Source organism: Clinocottus analis, unplaced genomic scaffold, assembly GCF_023055335.1.
Source record: "Clinocottus analis isolate CAN_PGR_092001 unplaced genomic scaffold, fCliAna1.0.p SCAF_5, whole genome shotgun sequence".
In the NCBI taxonomy this organism is placed as follows: Eukaryota; Metazoa; Chordata; class Actinopteri; order Perciformes; family Cottidae; genus Clinocottus; species Clinocottus analis.
Window position 1 is genome coordinate 14,826,432 of NW_027176207.1, and position 18,549 is coordinate 14,844,980.

The window sequence follows — 18,549 nt, forward strand, 5'->3', positions numbered from 1 at the left end:
ACATTCCTTATACCCTAAAACAAATATCCATACTAATATGGAAATATATATATATATATATATATATTTGTGTTCCTTTTTGATTATCTTTACTTTTCTATCAGTTCTACGCTTGAATTATTGTAACCAAAGCATGTGGTTTTCATTTCCTCTCTCGTGGCTTGAAAAACAATGTTTAAGTACACTGGAGTCAGCTGTCTGATGTCCTTCTATGGTAAATAAAACAATGTTAGGCTACTTAATTTGCTTCATATCACATGCATACTGAGACAACGCTTTAAGGCCTCAATTATAGAATACATAGTATTTATTATTGCATGAGAAAATATACTCTTTGTACCAGCAGACGTCACTTAATCACGGTGCAGAAAAACTAATCAGTAACACGCACAAAGGCACACTTTCTCCTTTGTACATAGATCAGCTTTGTGTGAGAGGTGGATCATGGGTTCTTGTGTGGGAAATCGCAGCTCTTGAGATTGATGGTCCCAGACATCTTGCTGCTAAACGAGGAAGACGATGATAAAGTATTTGTAGAAAACCGAGCCGATGAAGGTTAGCGGTGTGGTGGGGGCTTTATTTAGACCAGCAGTCTTTAAAGGGCAGCGTCAGTCACCCAGTTACCTCAGACGGCGACTGTTATGTAGGTGGCTCTGCCTATAAACACTGTCTGTATATAAACAACGATAAAATATATTTGCAGATGTAACCAGATGGCTGATTTAGGGGAATCATGTCAGGGTATATATCTACATGTAAGACAAGAAGTGAAAAGTGGTATGACTTAGAATATACTATAGTCCTATGCATATGTCCTTTATACAATATGTATAATCATGTGTATTTTTAAATAAAATTATACAGTGTGTGTATGCATATACATACATATACATATACACACACACACACACACACACACACACACACACACACACACACACACACACACACACACACACACACACACACCCCTACTGTGACCCAGACAGTGGTCAAACCGTCTTCTCTGGCTCCAATGAAGACTGCTTCCTCTCCTCCATCTCACTCTTTCCCCACATCATTCTTTTTTCCCCGCCCACTCCCCAGCCCTCTTCTACTCATTTCAGTGTGTTTGCAGCGAACATCATTTTCTCTGAAACGTCCGTCCTCTTTTTATTGGACTTTGTTTCCTCTGTTCCCTCAGTAGCTGGAGGTTTGTCAAAACTGGCCTGTGCAAGGCTCAGCTTTGGTTGTGTACTGCGTAGTAGTATAACACATTTTTTTATGTGTTATTATTATCTTCTCTACAGCTGGATTGAACAGTTTTTTATTATTATTATTATTATTGCAATAATTGCTTTTATCATTCTATAAAATAGTTTAAACCGTTGTCCCCAGTGGTGTTTCACTTCTACAAGTGTACTTTGCTGTTCAGTGTCTCTATGTGATTAAGGCTGCACTTGCTCAGCTTACCGCATGCTCGGTTCAACTCTCCGTCTTTGCACATGAGATGAGTTAAACGGCCTCAAAGGATCTGCCTGCTGTTCCCGCTCCTCCACATTTCCCTCCCCACTGGTAGATCAGCATTCTATCCATTAATTACAGCCGACACACTCTCCCTTTTTCCTCAAACTACTCGCTGTTGGGTCGTCTCCCCCTTTTTTCTTTCTTCTGTGGTTTTACCGCTTTTACCGCTGTTTTGTCACTTTTTCCTCTTTCTCTTGCCACCTCCCTGAATTGTCTTTGTCAGAATATATTAGCTTCAATGTGTTAGTATTATTTTCTGAAAATCCAAAAGAAATTGTAAAAGCTTGTTTGCAGCTTTTAGGTGGTTGTTACAGTTTTTAATACATTTATACTCTTATTGATTTTACATTTGACATCACTTTTAAGTTCATAAATTGAGCTTAACTGCTCTATTTGTAGACAACACTCATTTAGCACAATGCTTGCAGACTGCTGCATGTCTTGGGGCTGATGCTGGTGTAAAACATAACACTGAGCGAGCAGCTTTACTGCACTTAGTCATGCTGTTGTCTCAGTGCTGTTGCTATGGAGCTGAACTCCAGGGTCATCCATCTGATGCATTTTAAGCCGAATTAAGCAGTTAACTGTCCAATATGGAAGATTGATTATTGAATTTTTTTTTTCCTCTGAGGTGGAATTCAGGGCTACTTCAGGCCATAAACATTGAACCGTCTCTGTGAATGTGGAGCTGTTGAGGCCGACTCATTACCCGTAGATATCAGCTTGTGTGGCTGGATTACAAAATGCGTTTAACTAAATGTTATGAAAGGTATGGTACGGCTATCATTGTTATTATTGCAACTTTGTTTATGAGAAATCATGTTTGTATTTTCATGCAAAATCACCAAACACATTGGTGGTTTTGGCTGCCTGGAGCAGAGGCGGCACAATTAATCACATTTTTATTGAAATTACAACATGTTCTACTGCAGCTTTCAAATCCCAGGAGACGCAATGTTTTGTATTTTGTATAACTTCGCCATTTTCTATCATAAGTATAAGTAATACATTTTTCCAAAAATATGATAATTGTTATGTACACATTTTAATTACCTTTTGATATGCAAATTATATAACATTTCATATAGATCAGTCAATATCAGTAAGAAATATGTAAATTTAATACTTTGTTCAAGCAACTCAGGGTTCAGCATGGAAAGCAATGAGGAATAGTGTGCGTGTGTGTGTGTGTGTGTGTGTGTGTGTGTGTGTGTCTTTGTGTGGGGTGAAATAGTACACTTATGCTCTCTGCCGCTCACCCCTGATGCACTACTATGTAGAGTCGACCCTTTGTTGTGGTCGCTCCATTATTGTTGACCTGTGGTTAAAAGAAAAACTACTTTTACCACTAATGGTTTTGTTTACCTCCATTAAATCCATGCTGCGGGTGACTGTTTCCTCCACTGCTGTACCAGTAGAAGGACATTTGTCTGGATTCATGTGGAGCTCATGCTTCCTTTTTGCATTATTTTGAAGCTCCCTCTCCGTGCTGCATGCTTCTGAACAACCTATTTGCTTAATTTGTGTACTCAAAAACTCTTGTCATTGCCGTCTTGAGCAAGCGCCAACCATTAGGAAGCCAATGACAAACCAGTGATGTTTTTATTCGGTTCGAGCTAACACACACTATTGTCTGTGTTGTTGACAAAGGCAAACGTAATTTCCCCCTTACATGCTGTGATCTTGTTGTTGGAGCTATATCTGTGGTTGTTTGGACGATAATAATTGGAGCAGAGCCAACTGAATCACCTCTCCAGAGCTCTTATCTTGCTCTTTATCACGGCCTGCTTTTATTTTTTTCCATCAGTCAATGAGTTCACCTGAGTCAAAGCTAACATGCAGGATCCCTCTCTCTCCCTCAGACAGGGCCAAAGATTGAGGCAGAGCCACAGGATCTTATATGATATGACCTGTTGAGATATGTATTGTGATTAATGTTTCATTTCTTTCTTCTCCTCTTCACTTTTTTCCCTTCTGTTTCCCCCTATTGCCATCACTTGTTGTCTTTAAATGAGGTCGTAACAGGAAGGGCTGTTTAAAAGCGCAATCTTGTTCTCCCCCCCCCCCCCCTAATTTATTCCTCTAATCTTTTTTTCTTTCCCTTATCTCTTCTCCTCATCGTCCCCTCTGCTCTTCACGTCATATCTCCCTTCACTTTTTCTCCTCTCCCCGTCTGTTGAAATGCTCGGCTCACACTCCGCTGCGTATTTCATCTGAGGACAAGCGGCTTCATGAGATGTTTAGCGTACTCCTTCAGGTTAATGATTGTCCTCGCTCATCGTGCGCATCTCTGTGTGCATGCGCGGGTGTGTGATGTGGGTGTGTTTGTGCGAAAAGGGGAGAGAGGGCAACTGTATGTGCATTAAAATCAGAATAAACAAATATAAGTATTGTTGTGCCCTCATGGACTCGGGGTGAAAGTCTGCTTTGGTTTGATATAACCACAGAAATGTTGCAGGGTGAAGTTGTACCAGCAGGGGCTCCATGCTGCTGGGATCAGACGCAAAACACAAACACATGTAATTAGTTTGCAAAAACATAATGAGAGCATGAACCTGTATTAAGGAATTGGTTTTGTGTGTTCTTATCTGCAACTTTTTTCTTTTTAGTTCGGCAGTCAGGATGGTACAATAATGTTATTTTTCACTATTTCAGCGTTTAACGGTTTAATTCTGGACAAGAACACCTCACATGGACCTCGCTTTGTCTTGACAGGCACTTTGACATTCTGAGCTTGGTCGTAAGGCACACTTACTGTACTGGTTTGGAAAATACATCAAATACACATTCATTCATTTGCATTCAGTTGCATGCTGTGATACAGAATTGTAGGCGCTGAGCAACCACGGGTGTAGGATTTCTTCTGTTTTTTTTCTTCTTCTTTCTTATTCCCGTGTCTTATTTCTTTTTCGACCACATTTCTCTGTTTCATCAGTGGTTTTGTTTCTACCCCACAGCTCAGCCTGCAGGCAGGGTGAGCTGTGCAGTGTTGTTCATGGTTTGACTGCTTAATGCCTCTGGCCTTTAATACTGTCCGCTGTGAATAAGTTACAGATGAGACCAGAGTAAACATATTATTATTATTATTATTAGTAATAATACTAATACTACTAATAATAATAATATGTTTTATTTGTCATGAAGACACAGTTGCCTGAAGGACGGTCCACTCCTTCCCACGGATTGTATCAGTTCAGGATGAAGTTTTTTCATGAAAATTAAATTAGAATTACATGTTGTTCTTTCCTTATCATGAAAACACATTCAATGTTGTAGTTTTTTATGAGTACTCACATTTATTCATTTTAAATGTATATTACATGAAAAAAAAAATCTCTTTGGAATTTCTGGTTATGATCCGTGTTTGCTATCGGGTAAATCACAGCTAGAGATTTAAAGTGATGATTACTCATTTTAACAGGACAAAAGGGGCCCAAGTCTTTTATTTTTTTTGCACTTCATTCCTCATATCCTATCCTCAGTAGTAGTAGTACAGCAACTAGCTCTAATATTTGCATATAAATAAAGACATAATGTGGACTTTGAGGTGACAAAAGAATTAAAGTTATGTGTTCGAAAGCTAACCACCGACTGTACTTTCGTCTCAGCAGGCAACGAGATGGATTCAGCCTCGCTGTGCTGCTGCAGCACTTTAGTGCAGATTTAAAAAGTTAACACAATGGCGGCAGTGCAGAGGCTGTTTTTCGTCGGAAAGCCAAAATGCTGCCAAAGCTGGAATTTTTGGGTTCATTGAAAAGCTGCTATCTGTCTCATGTTTTAAAAAAAAAATCTCACCTTCATTTCTCAAATCCCATTTGTCATTTCATGGCGCTTTTTGCTAAAGCCTGAACTGGAGTCGTGCTTTGCAACTTCTTTGGGTAAATAAATCCCTGAGTAATTCTTCTCTGTGCCAGCGAGATCCTGGGATTTGACCACAGGTGAGTGAGTGTGCACCTCTGTGTCTTGCCAGCTTTATTTTGTATGAATGCTCAAGGACCTCTTTTGGTGATTCACACTTTCTCAAAATGCCTTTTTATTGCCATTTTCATCGACTGCCCGCTGACTCCGTAGTCCTCTTGACTGGCCCACCGCCAGTAGGGGCCGCTAATGAGCACATCTAAAACCTCCAGCTGCTACTGTGCAGTCAGAGACACAGCTGGGTGGAAACAGCCTGTCGTGATGCCCAACTGTGGCATGTATTTATTCAATCGCACAATGCAGCAGTGGTCGTTGACGACGTACCTGGCAGAGATCTCAGCTTTGGACAACTGCAGGGTGGTTAGAGATCGATATTCCTCCGGTTTGCCATGCTAATCGCAGCCGCTAGAGACGGCGCGTGGTTCCACCAGATGAGCTTGGTGTGTTTCAGAAGTGTCCCAAAGACCTAGAAGCTCTGCTGCAAAAATAATTAGTCGGATGAATGCATTGTTAACAACTGTTACACAACCACACATCTTTGATCCACGTCGTTCATGGCGTGCCTTTTAAACAGAAGTAACTTTGTCTATTCGCTGCAGCACAACAAAGAACAAAATAACCACAATAAACACGTATAGGGTTCTGCAGTGACATTTCATGTAATATACTGTTTCAGTGGGCATAAAAAGCTTCAATATTTAATGTTCTTAAAAGAACACAACCTTTTATGACCAAGCTAAATGTTAGAAAAGTACTGCCTTCATATACAGTTTGGGAAGGAGGAATAGTTGGAAGGAAGTTCATTTCCCAATCTACAGTCGCACATGAATGCATCATATGAAGAGACTTAGGCACATACATAACTTTATTTTCGTTGTTTTAACAAAGGTGATTGCACATGTTATTCATTTTTGTCTAATGAAGCAATCTGGTTCACTTGAAAGGGATTTCAATTTTCTTTTTATATATTAATTAAAAAAGCACAGACGGAGGAGTCTCAAAAAGTTCAACCGTTTTGTTCCAATGTTGTTGGCGCAGTGGGGCTCGAACATTTTCCTTCTTCCAAAGTGGGGCGCGACAGAAAAAGTTTGAGAACCACTGCGTTACCCAAACGTACCCTGAAATTAGTGTCGCGCTTTTCTCCGGTGATTTTAAAGGTTTGAAAGTTGTTAATCTGATTTTAAATCTGATCTCTGTTCCGGTTATTGCTTGTAGTTGAGTCCTGGTTCTTCATGTTCAATACTGTAAGAAATGGAAACATGTTGGAGGAAAAAAATAGAGTTATGCGTAAGGTAAGAAAATGCACAACTTCTCGAGCTGGACGTGCAGGCATTAGTAACCTCTCAGCTGGTGTACTGCACGTGACACTGCTTTCTCTTTCCACGCTGCAGTAAACACTTTGTCATTTTACACAGACTTCTCTGTGACAGGAAACAAGTTTGGCAAAGTGATTACATTGCACAGCGATACAGTGCACGGCTTGGATCCGTTTACAAGCGATACCATTGGTCCGCTTTGTGACGTGCGCAATGATGCACGCATCACCATCGATGGAATGAACAACATCGGAAAAGCACGTTTCTCAACATTTCTCATACATTTTTTAACCTGTTTCAATTTGGATGTCGTTCTTAATACCCTGCACGAACACACTCGTACTGCCTGTCTCCCGTCTGTCAGCGGGATTCGGTTTGCAACCTAAACTTCATTCATCTGCTCTTGCAGACTAAGATGGTGGGCGTATGTAGTGTCAACATAAAACATCACCGTTTTCCCCTGCGAGTGTTTTTCTGCATTCCTGCCTACCAGCTCTGCCTGCATGCCTTCATGTGTACATACTGCATGTGTGACCTGTTCTCCGTCGTCACTCACGTCAGCAGATATACGGTGGAGGAAGAAGGGATCAATTTTAAAGCGACCACGCTTTGGTCGAAGTTTCAATGCATTGGAAGTATAATGTCAGTTGAATGAAAGCCGTCAATGGCGCTCCGTTGACTCGATGCTAGCAACCAGTAATGTTTGCGAGCTGTCGTCTCCATTTCCTCAGACACAATTACTTGTTTTCAGAAGCTTTACCGAGCCAGACCTCCAGGGGCGATACCGGGCACACGTATTGAGTTTCAGCTTCTGCTGTAGTTTGTGTTTAGAGGACTGATACTCAACACTTGCTCAACCCCAGCTCACATTCTCTGCTGTTTATATGCTCAAGCATCTACATGTTTTATTACAGTAAATGTAGGCCAAACTGGAATGGGTTGTGGAATTTTTTTCTCTTCCTTATCGTCACACCACAGGAAAACCACGGCTTTCCACTCCCTTTCTTTCTTTTGCCTCGATGCCAGTTAACCAAGTATTTTTTTTAATTGCTGCCTTTTTTTCCTCAATTATTTCCGTGTTTCATGTGAGGAGTTTTCGCCCAAACTCTGACCTTCATTCATAGAGAGAAAGCTTCCAACAGTACGATGATGATATCATTACTCTGTGCATGTTTATGGGCTTGATCAATATGTAAATCGCTGTGGTGAGCTTTCTGTTATGTAATTGCTGTTGGCTCACATGCTGCATGTCACTGCTGCTTGTTTACAGCAACAGAAAAGAAAGGGACAATACAACAAACTGCTCCATTTGTCATACTCGCCCCTTGAATGCCATTGGGAAAATATTAGTGAATGTATTTGTGGTCAACCATTATGAGTTGGTGAGGGTTAAACTTGGTCTTTTCAGACAACATGCTGTTGTGAGGCAGAAAGATGTAGAAAGCGGAAGAGTGGGTGGAAGGAGGAGGGAAAACTTTGGGGGTGGCAAAGCATTAAGGTGCTAAGTGAAAGCTAATTACATAAGAGCACCAGGGGAAATGGGTGCTTTGTGCCCTCCGGCTCTGGCCATCTATCTGATTTAAGACACACAATGTGTCAGCAGCAAATCGAATCTGCAGGGAGCAATTGAAGGTTCTCTCTGTCTCACTCTCTGACTCACTCTGCCAGCATTTGTCTCTCTCTCTCTGAATGAAAACTATCATTTTAAATATTTGATCAAAGGATTGGTCCGGTAAATTATTATCTCATTCTGTCCTTCAGTCCCTAATAATCAGTTCAAGCTGATGGTATTTGTCAACATTTCGATGTTTGATAATGTCTTGGGTACTTTTTTATACAATTATCTAACAATTCATGAAAGACATTTCTATCAATAAATGAAATGCTCTGACAAGAAATTGTGGTATGTGTTGGTGTCGTGGGACTGTCAAGAGCCCGTCTGAATGGGTGACCTGCCCGCACACCCGTTCACTCATTGTGCGTGACGGGAGTCTTCCTCGAGCTGCTAGCTTAACAGTTGTGAGTTCTTACAATAGCCATGCTCCTTGTTTAACCTCTATTAAGATATGATTACGTCCGTGATTATATTTTTCGGGGAGTGGCTTTGGGAGGAGAGCTGAAGGGCCTGGAGGTCAGTGTTGCAGACTTTGCGACTTTCTCGCTAGATGGAGATGTCGACTGTTTGGCGCTAGTCCTGCTCGCTACTTTTATTGGAAAGGAGATGGCAACACTGGGCTGGGTTTTTCTGTTGGATAATATTCAAATTCTGGTGTGCTGGTTTCTCAAGATGACCGATCCGAGCTGCATTCAGTAATAGAAATAATAGTTAAAAAATATGTCTGTCACAATGTTTTGTCTGTCCACAGATCTAAAAGCCCCAAACATTAATGTTGAATTATCATGGAATACTATATTCATTTCTTTGAATATCGTATAAAAACAGAAGTGGGTAAGTTTTCTGTTGATCATCTAGTTGAGTAAACGCCTTTCAGTTCGAGTTGCGTTTTGTAGCAAATAAGGAATTGATTTTCTTCAAATTCTGTTCAATTGGTAACCTAAACCCCCGAAAATCCACCTGCTAGGATCATTCCACCTCCAGTCCAGAACCACATGTTTCTGGTGTTTTGGTGGAACCACTGAGAAGATAAGGACAAAACACAGAAAGTGTTTTGAAATGTGATATGTTTGACTGCGTGAATCATCCATATCCTACTAAACTTTATGATAAGCATGCTGTTAGTGTTGTAAAACGTAACTAATTTGTAATATGTCAGGCATAAACGTGAAATGTTGTGCCATTGCCCTTCATTTAGCTCCCTGTGGTCTCTACACCATGTGGCCTAATTTCCTGTAAAGCTCCACATTCCAATACAGCATAGCTACGCTCCAGGGATTGTGACCTCATCTCGTCTAAACCGTACCCTTCTCAGACAAGAACAGTAGAAGTTGTGTCCTCCGTTCAGTGTCTTTCGACTGCTGTCTTCTCTTCTGGACATTGTCTTGTACATCAACGTTACAGAAAAAGGCCTTACTGTGTATCCTGCAAACACATTTTCCAGTTGTTTTCGTACTGTGATCTGTTATTTTCTGGGCTGCTTGGCCCACACACACTCTCTATATATAGCTGAAGCTTATGTAAAGAGGTGAGCCTCCTGCTGGACCATGCTGGGTGATGCTTCATGTCTGAAATCAATATCCCAGTGATGATATTTATGTCAAAAACATGGGAAAACCCACTTATAAAATATATCCATTCATATGATATTAAACAGGAAGATAACATCAATGCGTGAGCTTGAACAATCCTGAAAAATGTCATGTTTCATAAACTTGTTTTATCCCTTTAATAAATACCCTTGTTGTCATCTGCTTTTTAACGTAATCACTTTGCCTCACAATATCCACAACATCTCCATATCATCACAACATGACCCGGCTGAAAGACGAACAGAGATATCGAATTATTGCTCAGCCTTGAGGGCCAAGTCACTCGCACAGATATGAAGCCTCATTTTCTCTCATTTATGTCTGATTCCAGAATGGTATACATATTGGATATCTTTTTTAGTTATTCATGTGTTTACTCTGCATTAAAGTCAATTTAGCAGGCGATCAAAACTGAAACGATGCAAATCGGCTGTACATTTTCTGCTAAATTTCTTTCTTTAAACTACATTTGTCATCTTTCTTTGCAGGGTGTTGTATATTGTAGCATAGTTTCAGCAAGCTTTGCGAGCAATGCTCTCTGAACACATAATGCAGCTACTCATTAGTTCTATTTAAGGGAAATTGTGTTCAGGCTTGATAAAAAGAAGGGGGCGGAGCAGACGGCAGTAACTTATTTATTTTAGAATTTGAATTAAGAATTCTCTCGTTCGCTGCTAGTCACAGTGGAAACTATTGTTAATGAGATGTCATCGTGGCTTCTATGCTAATGATTCTTGATGAGCGTCTGTGGGGCTTTATTATCAAACACAAATAAGACAGACGGACGGAGAGCACAGAATAAAATGTGAACATACCAAAGGTGGAATAACTGGGATGGCACAAACGTCAACTGCCTCACCGACGTACTGCCACACGTTTGCCGAATTGTACACAATTTTTTCCCAGTTGGAGCTTCCACTGTTCACCTCACTCACTCTGGCCTCCACTCTTCACACCGCGGGGTAAAAAAGCGCTGGCGCACAGTTCGCTGCTCGGGATAAAAAGGTTCCTTTTCATGTCTGAGTCATTCGGATTAAATTCACATCTGTTTTCTGAACGATTATATGCACTCTTGGATAAAATGGTGTTTTTTTTTATCTGCCTCTATATATATTTAGAGCATCCTTTGGTCCCTAGGAACTGTATAAATGCAAGCAATTATTATTTTTTTTTATTATTATTATTTTCAAGTGAAATATAATGGAGGAATTGTCCTGCCTGAAACAAGGTAGTTTGTCATTGCTTTTAAAATATTGCCATATGTGTGTATTCTGACACCATGGTTACATTTCGGACATGTTGAGGCACAACAACTACTTGGTTAAAGGCTCAAGAGAGGTTATAAAACTACAACGCTGACCTTTTGGTGGGAATTGGATGTAAACGGTGGATACTCATCATCCTCCCCGAGGTTGTGCAGCTCAACAAAAGACGTAGCACCATGTTCTCCTCTTGTTTCTGACAGGCAACAATCATAATCGCGTGGCCACAAGGTCTGAGTCTGGTGAAAGTAAAATTTGAAAGAAGGAAAGAAAAAAAATCCCTTGCTTTGGCATCTACTTCACAGGAAAAAATGGTGTGTGCGTGGTTGAAAACAACTTTAACTTGTTCAAGTTACACAGAGGGAGAGAGAAAGAAAAGGCTGACATGATGGTTGAATTGACTGCACTTTGAAGGAGATGCAGGGCCTCAGATGTGATGGAGGGGTGGGTGGCTGTTTGGAGTTTAGCGGGAGAAAAAGGGAGAAGAAAAGAGGAAGCCATCACACAATCACATGATGATTTCTGAAACAAGGGTAGCTTTATAACTGTGCTCCTCTCTAGCAAAGAAAGGCTCCACTCAGTAATTCAAAGAGCAAATTAACACACACACACACACACGCTTTATATTAGTGATACACACAGATAACATACACATACGCTGTGTACGCTTGTCTCTGGGTAGGTGAGTTGGATAATCCCATGACTCGCCTGACTTCCTCCATACTTCCTGCCAGTCGTGACACTCGATTGGCCTACAGCTGAGTGCGGGCGGGGGGCTGCCCCAGCAGCAGTAATACGAATATTACATAACCTTGGTAGAGGAGGCGGGGTGAGGGGAAGAGGAAGGGGGAGAACGAGGGAAGAGGGGGAATGAGCAACGAGAGAGGACGAGGAAGGACACGGGAGAGACACGGACGTATTGGAGGGAGAAGCAGTGAGAGTAGTCACGGGCAGGAAGATGAAAGTGCAGTCCAATTGCTCAATATAGATTAAAAAAAGAAGAGGACAACATTGGCTCATGATGCAATAGGGCTACACAGTATTACCAAATAATTGTATTGCAGTTATTTTGTCATATTTTAATTTAGGGAAAAATATTTTGAGTTTTGTCATATTCGATTACAGCGTAAAGACGGTTTATATGCCAGCATATTTTATGGCAACGTGTAAACTTATTTGTTTTGTTTTCATTACGTGTGTTGCGTTACATGTGAAATCTTGTTGGACTTTTGAATGTGCCTTTTACATTGAAGCGATGGGCTGTTCCACATGCCAGTTTGCACGTAATGCAATAATTCATAATATCAATAATACTATTAATACAACAGGGAAGGAGTACTGTGATTCATCACAATGACTGATGTTGTCTCATTGTCCCGGGATCACACACGGCTCTTTTGTAGAGAAAAAAACAAATGTAAAAACAAATGCAATATAATATCAAGTCATAAGAGCCAGAAAATGTATTAATCTATTATATATCTATTATGTATCAAGTATTTAACAACCATTAGAGCCCTTTTAAAGCTGAAACGCCATTGCAGCACACCAGTGTGTGCATCCTAAGATGGGTGTAAAATCATGTATTCCTTTTTATTTTTTTTACCTGTATGGATCTCAAACAATAGATTTCAGAGTACCCACTTCATAACAGGGAATATAGAGCATGAAGGATTTTCATTATGTGCCAGGGCCATGAAAAGATGGAACTAATAAGTTTCCAGAAACTAACATAACATCATAACTATTCAGCTGAGATAAATGTGCATGCGATATTAAACAATATTGTTTTTCTTACTTTCTACTGACAATACTGTCTTGAATTAAAAAGGACTGCAAATTATAACCACACACAATAGACTACCATACAAACAACATCTGTGTTAGTCATCTGAAGTGTTACAAAACTAGAATAGGAAAACAATATATAGTATAACGTTATCCCTTCGTTCAATTGTTTAAGTTCAAAACCACGCTGCTCACATTAGTTTCCCCAAATGTCTGGTATGATGTGTTTGGACAAGTAATTCAGTTTCCTATTTGGGTCAAGGCTCAGCTCTGTGAATGTTCTCATATTTTACATCACTCTGCCACCGCCCGTCTCATACTTTCTGCTCCCACACATTGGCCCAAAAAAGCTTTTGATCTTAATGGAAAAAACAGTCCTCTCATTGGTTCCCACTGTAGTCGCTGTTCTACGATTCCCCAGTGACACAGCAAGTCAGCCCAGTTCACCCTTTGTCCAAAGTTGCAACAGGCACGTTGTTTGTCATCAACGCTTTTCCACTTCCTCATCATGTCACGTTTTTGTTTTTAGGAAACTGTGTAACACATTTATAACTCATCTCGATCCTCTGGTTTGATGTTATTCTGATGCAATTTTAACTAACAGTTGGCAAGCTCTTGTATTTTATTTAAAAGGAGGTGGAATACAATGTACAATGGTGGAACTCACTGATTCCAAACTGACTCGTTGGGGAGAAACGTCCAAATTGGTTTCCAGTTGTACATTGTAAACATTAGAAATATGTTGATTGCGTAGAGATAGAGGCATTCATGTTACAGCAGGATTTCATTTCTTGTTTTTGGTCTGGAGTCTTATTGGCCTCCTGATATTTCTGCACAGCCTCTCACCGTTGACACATGTTGTGTTCCTGTGTTCACACAGGAAGACAGGTTTGTAGGTAGAAGTAAAATAGCTTGCAATGTGATCGGTCTTCCGCCTCAGCGGACTTGTGTTACATTTGTCATTTCTACGACCCGCTGCTTGACTGGTACAACTAATTCTGTACAGTAACGCACACAAGTCGTGTCTTCATCACTTTTGGGGAAATGACATTGATTTATAGATTTTATAAACGCTACCAGCCTAATCCAAATTCTTACCCTAACCTAAACCTAACATTATGTGCATTGTGTAGACGGGTACATGTACCCAGAAGATGGGTAAAACACAGACACACACTCACTCACTCATATATGTGCTGTATTTATTCATATCTTTGGGTATTATTGGTGAGATGTGTGTTTGTTTGATTATTACGCTTCCATTTTCTACATATGGGCATATGTGTGTGTGTCTGTGTGTGTCTGTTGCTTGGCTCACAGCCATTGGCTTGAATGGTTTTAAGTGTTTAATTCAACCACTACGCTGATCATCATGATTAAATAGTGTTTCCAGCAACATTTAGCTCTCCAATTGCTTAAAAATAGAAACCCTAGCTCACCCCAAAAAAAGGCCATCTCGAACTAATTTGTGTAGATTAAGTATTGCGGTTCACATGTTATAATAAGAACTCTAATGATCTGAAAACTAAAAAGCAAAGTTGGTTTAAATGCCTTCACACGCTTCTCTTGGTTGGTTGCTGTCATGTGATCTCCCGCTTCACAGGCAGTATGTCTTTTTTTTTTTTCCGGTGGCTGAGCAATCCCACAAGAGCCATCAGAGGACAAACACTGCCCCATAATTAGTGTGCGCGGCATCTTCACTCGAAATCCATCCATAGCGGCTTTAAGTTGACAAGTAATGTGAGCACCAGAAAGTTGAGCACATGGCAGTTCACCATACTCCTCATGCCGGACAGGAGGGATGTTTCTATAAATACCGTAGTACTGCCGGACTGTCGACCCAAAGACGAGTACATACAAATATGCATCGGTCAACATTTCGCAGAGGGCCAGTGTCACAGATACAGTTGAACTACAGTGTGCACAAACCAGAATGAATCTTGGCTTCTTTTTGTGTCAAGCTTACTGTGGGACACCCTGTGATTGGTATTGAAAACTTTATGAACAACACAGTCTATTTTGCATGAGATGGGCTATCATGTATCATAAAGTTTTTATTTGAGTGTCAAATGAAGGTCAGAGTTTTTTTGAGGTTTATTACAGTACTCAAGTTCCATTACCGGTGACTAAAAAAACAGTTACAAGTTGTGGGTTTGTTAACTTTCACAAAGAGCCATATGTAGTCATTTAGTTTTTTATTCATGCCGCCTGTGAGCGCTGTGCTGGAGGTGTATGTTCTATGTCTAAATAAACCTTTGGATTTGTATTCTTTTTTTGTATTCAAGCTCAATAACTTTCAATTATTATTGAACAGAACCATACATTTCTTTTTTTTTTTTTTTTTGCTTAGTTGGAGTTGAACATGTGTTTTCACATCTAAACAAATCTACATAATCAGACTGGGAATGAGGTCCCTTCTCTATCTTCCCTCTTTTTAAACCTGGACCTATTTTCCCATTTCCATTGTGTTTAAGTTACTTACGATATGAAAATGTATACAATTGGTATTGCATGAGAACACTCCAGCTGCTCTGCAGTGTCATTGCTCTCAATTCTGCACCAGTTATATATGCCCACTTGAAGTGCTTGTTTTTGCCACTGACAGGCACAGATTGTTATTACATGTGTCTGACAACATCATGGAAAGGACCCGACAGAGAAAACAAAATGTTTTCCTGTACCTTCCACTTGATCTGGTCTGTTTGTTATTGCGTCATGTGTCTTGTTGCAGGAAGACAACTGGAAACGTGAGAGAGTTGAGGAGAGAAAGGCCTTTGTTGTCAGTTTGTTTTGTAGGACTAAAGAAAGCATAGCAATGTCATGGCTTAGCTGAGCAGCTAAACTGGCTTTAGCTGATTTTAATGACGAGGACGTGACACAAGATTTCAGAACGAAACTTCTCAGAGTTTACTGACAGACTAGATCAAGTGAAAGGTAAAGAAAATCCAGGTCTTAAGGTCTTCTCCATAATAACAATTTGAGTCTGTCTGGGCCACTCAATACTGGACTCATATCAAAAAACGTTGTCCTCAATAGCCACAAAAAACATTGAAAAATAGGGTCCAGGTTAGAAAATCCCAAAGCTGTAACCAGCTGTTAAGCACGCCGTGCTGCTGGCCTGAGCTGAGGAACACACAAGACGGGAGCTTGTGCAATGGGAAAATAAGTGAAAAAATAATTATAATATTTAGTGTATTTGTTAAAAAAACATTTACATTTTAAAGTATAACTTCTAACTTAAAATATATATATATATATATATATATATATATGTATATATATATATATATATATGTATATATATATATATATATATATATATAAAAACGTTGGGATTCTGTTGAGGCCAGCAGAGAAGCTTAGCAGGCCTTGACTGCCCGCCACTGTTCTTCAGATGACTTTCTGAATCACGCCACTATTTGAAACTTCTTAGCTGGAAGTCTTCAAAGATACACCCCCTCTACTCCCACTTGGTTGCAGTCCAAATTACATAAGCAAGTGTCGTCTTTCAGCTGACAATGAAGCTCTGGCCACTTGGAATTTGGCTCGAGCTTGTTTGGGGAGATAGGCAAGGACGGCTCCTGGTCTTTGAGACTGACGCTCAGAAGTTCTGTTTATTTACTCTCCGCTCTGTACTCCTGTCTGGCAGACATGTCTCTGTAAATGTAATGCCATGGGTAATAACAACACTCAGAGCATGGCGATACAGAATCTGCACAAAGATATCTATAGGCCTGAATGCAAAGTCATTATCGAGCTTAGCGAGCCAACGCGGTTGTGTGATGCTAATCTACATTCCAATAAGTGTGCAGCCAAAACAAACAAGGGAGAAGCAATTTAAGCCCTTCTAATGCTGTTAAATTCCTGTCATGGATTACACAGCAGTGTCAGTCTAACACTAGTTTGGAGCCTCCCCTTTAAACCTTACGTGCTCTCAGGGTGCTGGCGCTTTGCCTGCAATACACCTGACAAAACTGTGATGCTGCCTGGTTGAGCAGTTCATGCAGTTCATGTGTGTCCGTTACTTTAAGTCTAATTATAGACCGTTGAGAAGAATAACAACGATGTGTGAATGTAGGCAAGTTTCTCAAGAGATTGAATTTGTCTTGGGATGAGATTTAGAGCTCAGTTGTACAAGAGAGGTCTCCATAGGCTTCATTGAGTTTCACTTCTTCACTTTACATTCATTTTGCATTAAGCAATAATGAGAAATTGATCAGATTGCACATACAAATTAACAAACTATCAAATATATTAGGTTTAAGTCATGGAGCTTCAACTAAAGACAAATCTCTCCGTCATTTATAATAACATTCATGCTTCACAAAGCTGCTTCAAAGGTTTCCATAGTTGGACATGTACATTCCTGTACATTAAAGTTTAATTATTTAAGCACTACCACCATTGTTCTTAACCTTATAGCCGTTGTCCAGCTCGCCATAGGAACAAATCACGATCAGAGAAACTGCGACACAATACAAAAATATGAATCTGTTTTTAGTTCACATATTTCCCTTCGTCCACCAAATTTGTCAACAGGGTTTGCATGTTACCTAGCAACAGTACAACATACCGTTGAAGCTGCCCATAAACCAGCCCCGAGCGGCCTGCTTTAGATTTAGAACAAACATCTTTTACTGCGCACTGATCTTTACTTATTTTTCTCTCTCTCTCCTCTCTTTTTCTCTGTTTGCATTTAAGTTCTTCGCCGAGGGCCGGAGAGACCGCCAGTTCCGCGTTGGCGGGCCAATCCAAGCCCGGCGGACAGACGCATAAGATCTGCTTGGTGTGTTCAGACGAGGCCTCAGGGTGCCACTATGGGGTTGTAACCTGCGGCAGCTGCAAGGTGTTCTTCAAGAGGGCCGTCGAAGGTTGGTCTCCCACGCCTACCTTCTACCTTCTCATCTACCCACTCAATCACACACGACACATGTAAAGACGAAAAAACAGGGCTTTAGATTTGAATGATTGTATTTACACAAATCTTGTACGGAAAAGGTATGAGTGCATGTATATTTTATTTTTTTTAATTGTTCCAGTGAGTTGTGGCCACATCTACACCAGGATACAATCAGATTTGCACATACATGTTTGTGTATTCTATATTTTGCAGCTACAACCTTGTACATGTGCAGCTAATAGCAACAGTTAGCATTTATTACCTTTGCACTATTTGTCCCAAAGACTCATTCATTTGAGTTCCTTATTATCAGCTCTTGAAGTTGTTCCACAACAATGAAACACCTCTGCTGGTTTTCTTCTGTAGGCACCAAAAACAATGCAATTATTTCCCCAATTCCAAGATCAGAGTGGAATAGTAGGCTGTTAGCTGTCGGGCTTTTGTCGACCCACGTCATGTTCATGCATCGTTTGGGGCTTGAGTCTTAGTCCTTGCCTTGTACTGCCTCCTCTGCTCTCGTCTTTCCTGTTTGTCCTGTAGCAAAGTAGAGATGACTTACAAGTAATTATCACAAACAAACAAAAAAGGGGAAAAAAGCCTACTCCAAAAAATCTAACTACCATGATATCCTCCCGATTAACAAAGTGTTGCC

At 40.3% G+C, this 18,549-nt stretch overlaps 1 protein-coding gene across 1 annotated transcript in view; it reads left to right on the forward strand.

Annotated features, from left to right (window-relative positions):
• The window catches only part of LOC137802106 (glucocorticoid receptor-like), a 57,022-nt gene that overhangs the window by 19,113 nt on the left and 19,360 nt on the right, over positions 1–18,549 (forward strand). Inside the window, exon 3 of the mRNA XM_068599695.1 lies at positions 17,699–17,868. Within this exon, the coding sequence (XP_068455796.1) occupies positions 17,699–17,868 (170 nt within the window). The remainder of the gene's footprint in view (positions 1–17,698; positions 17,869–18,549) is intronic.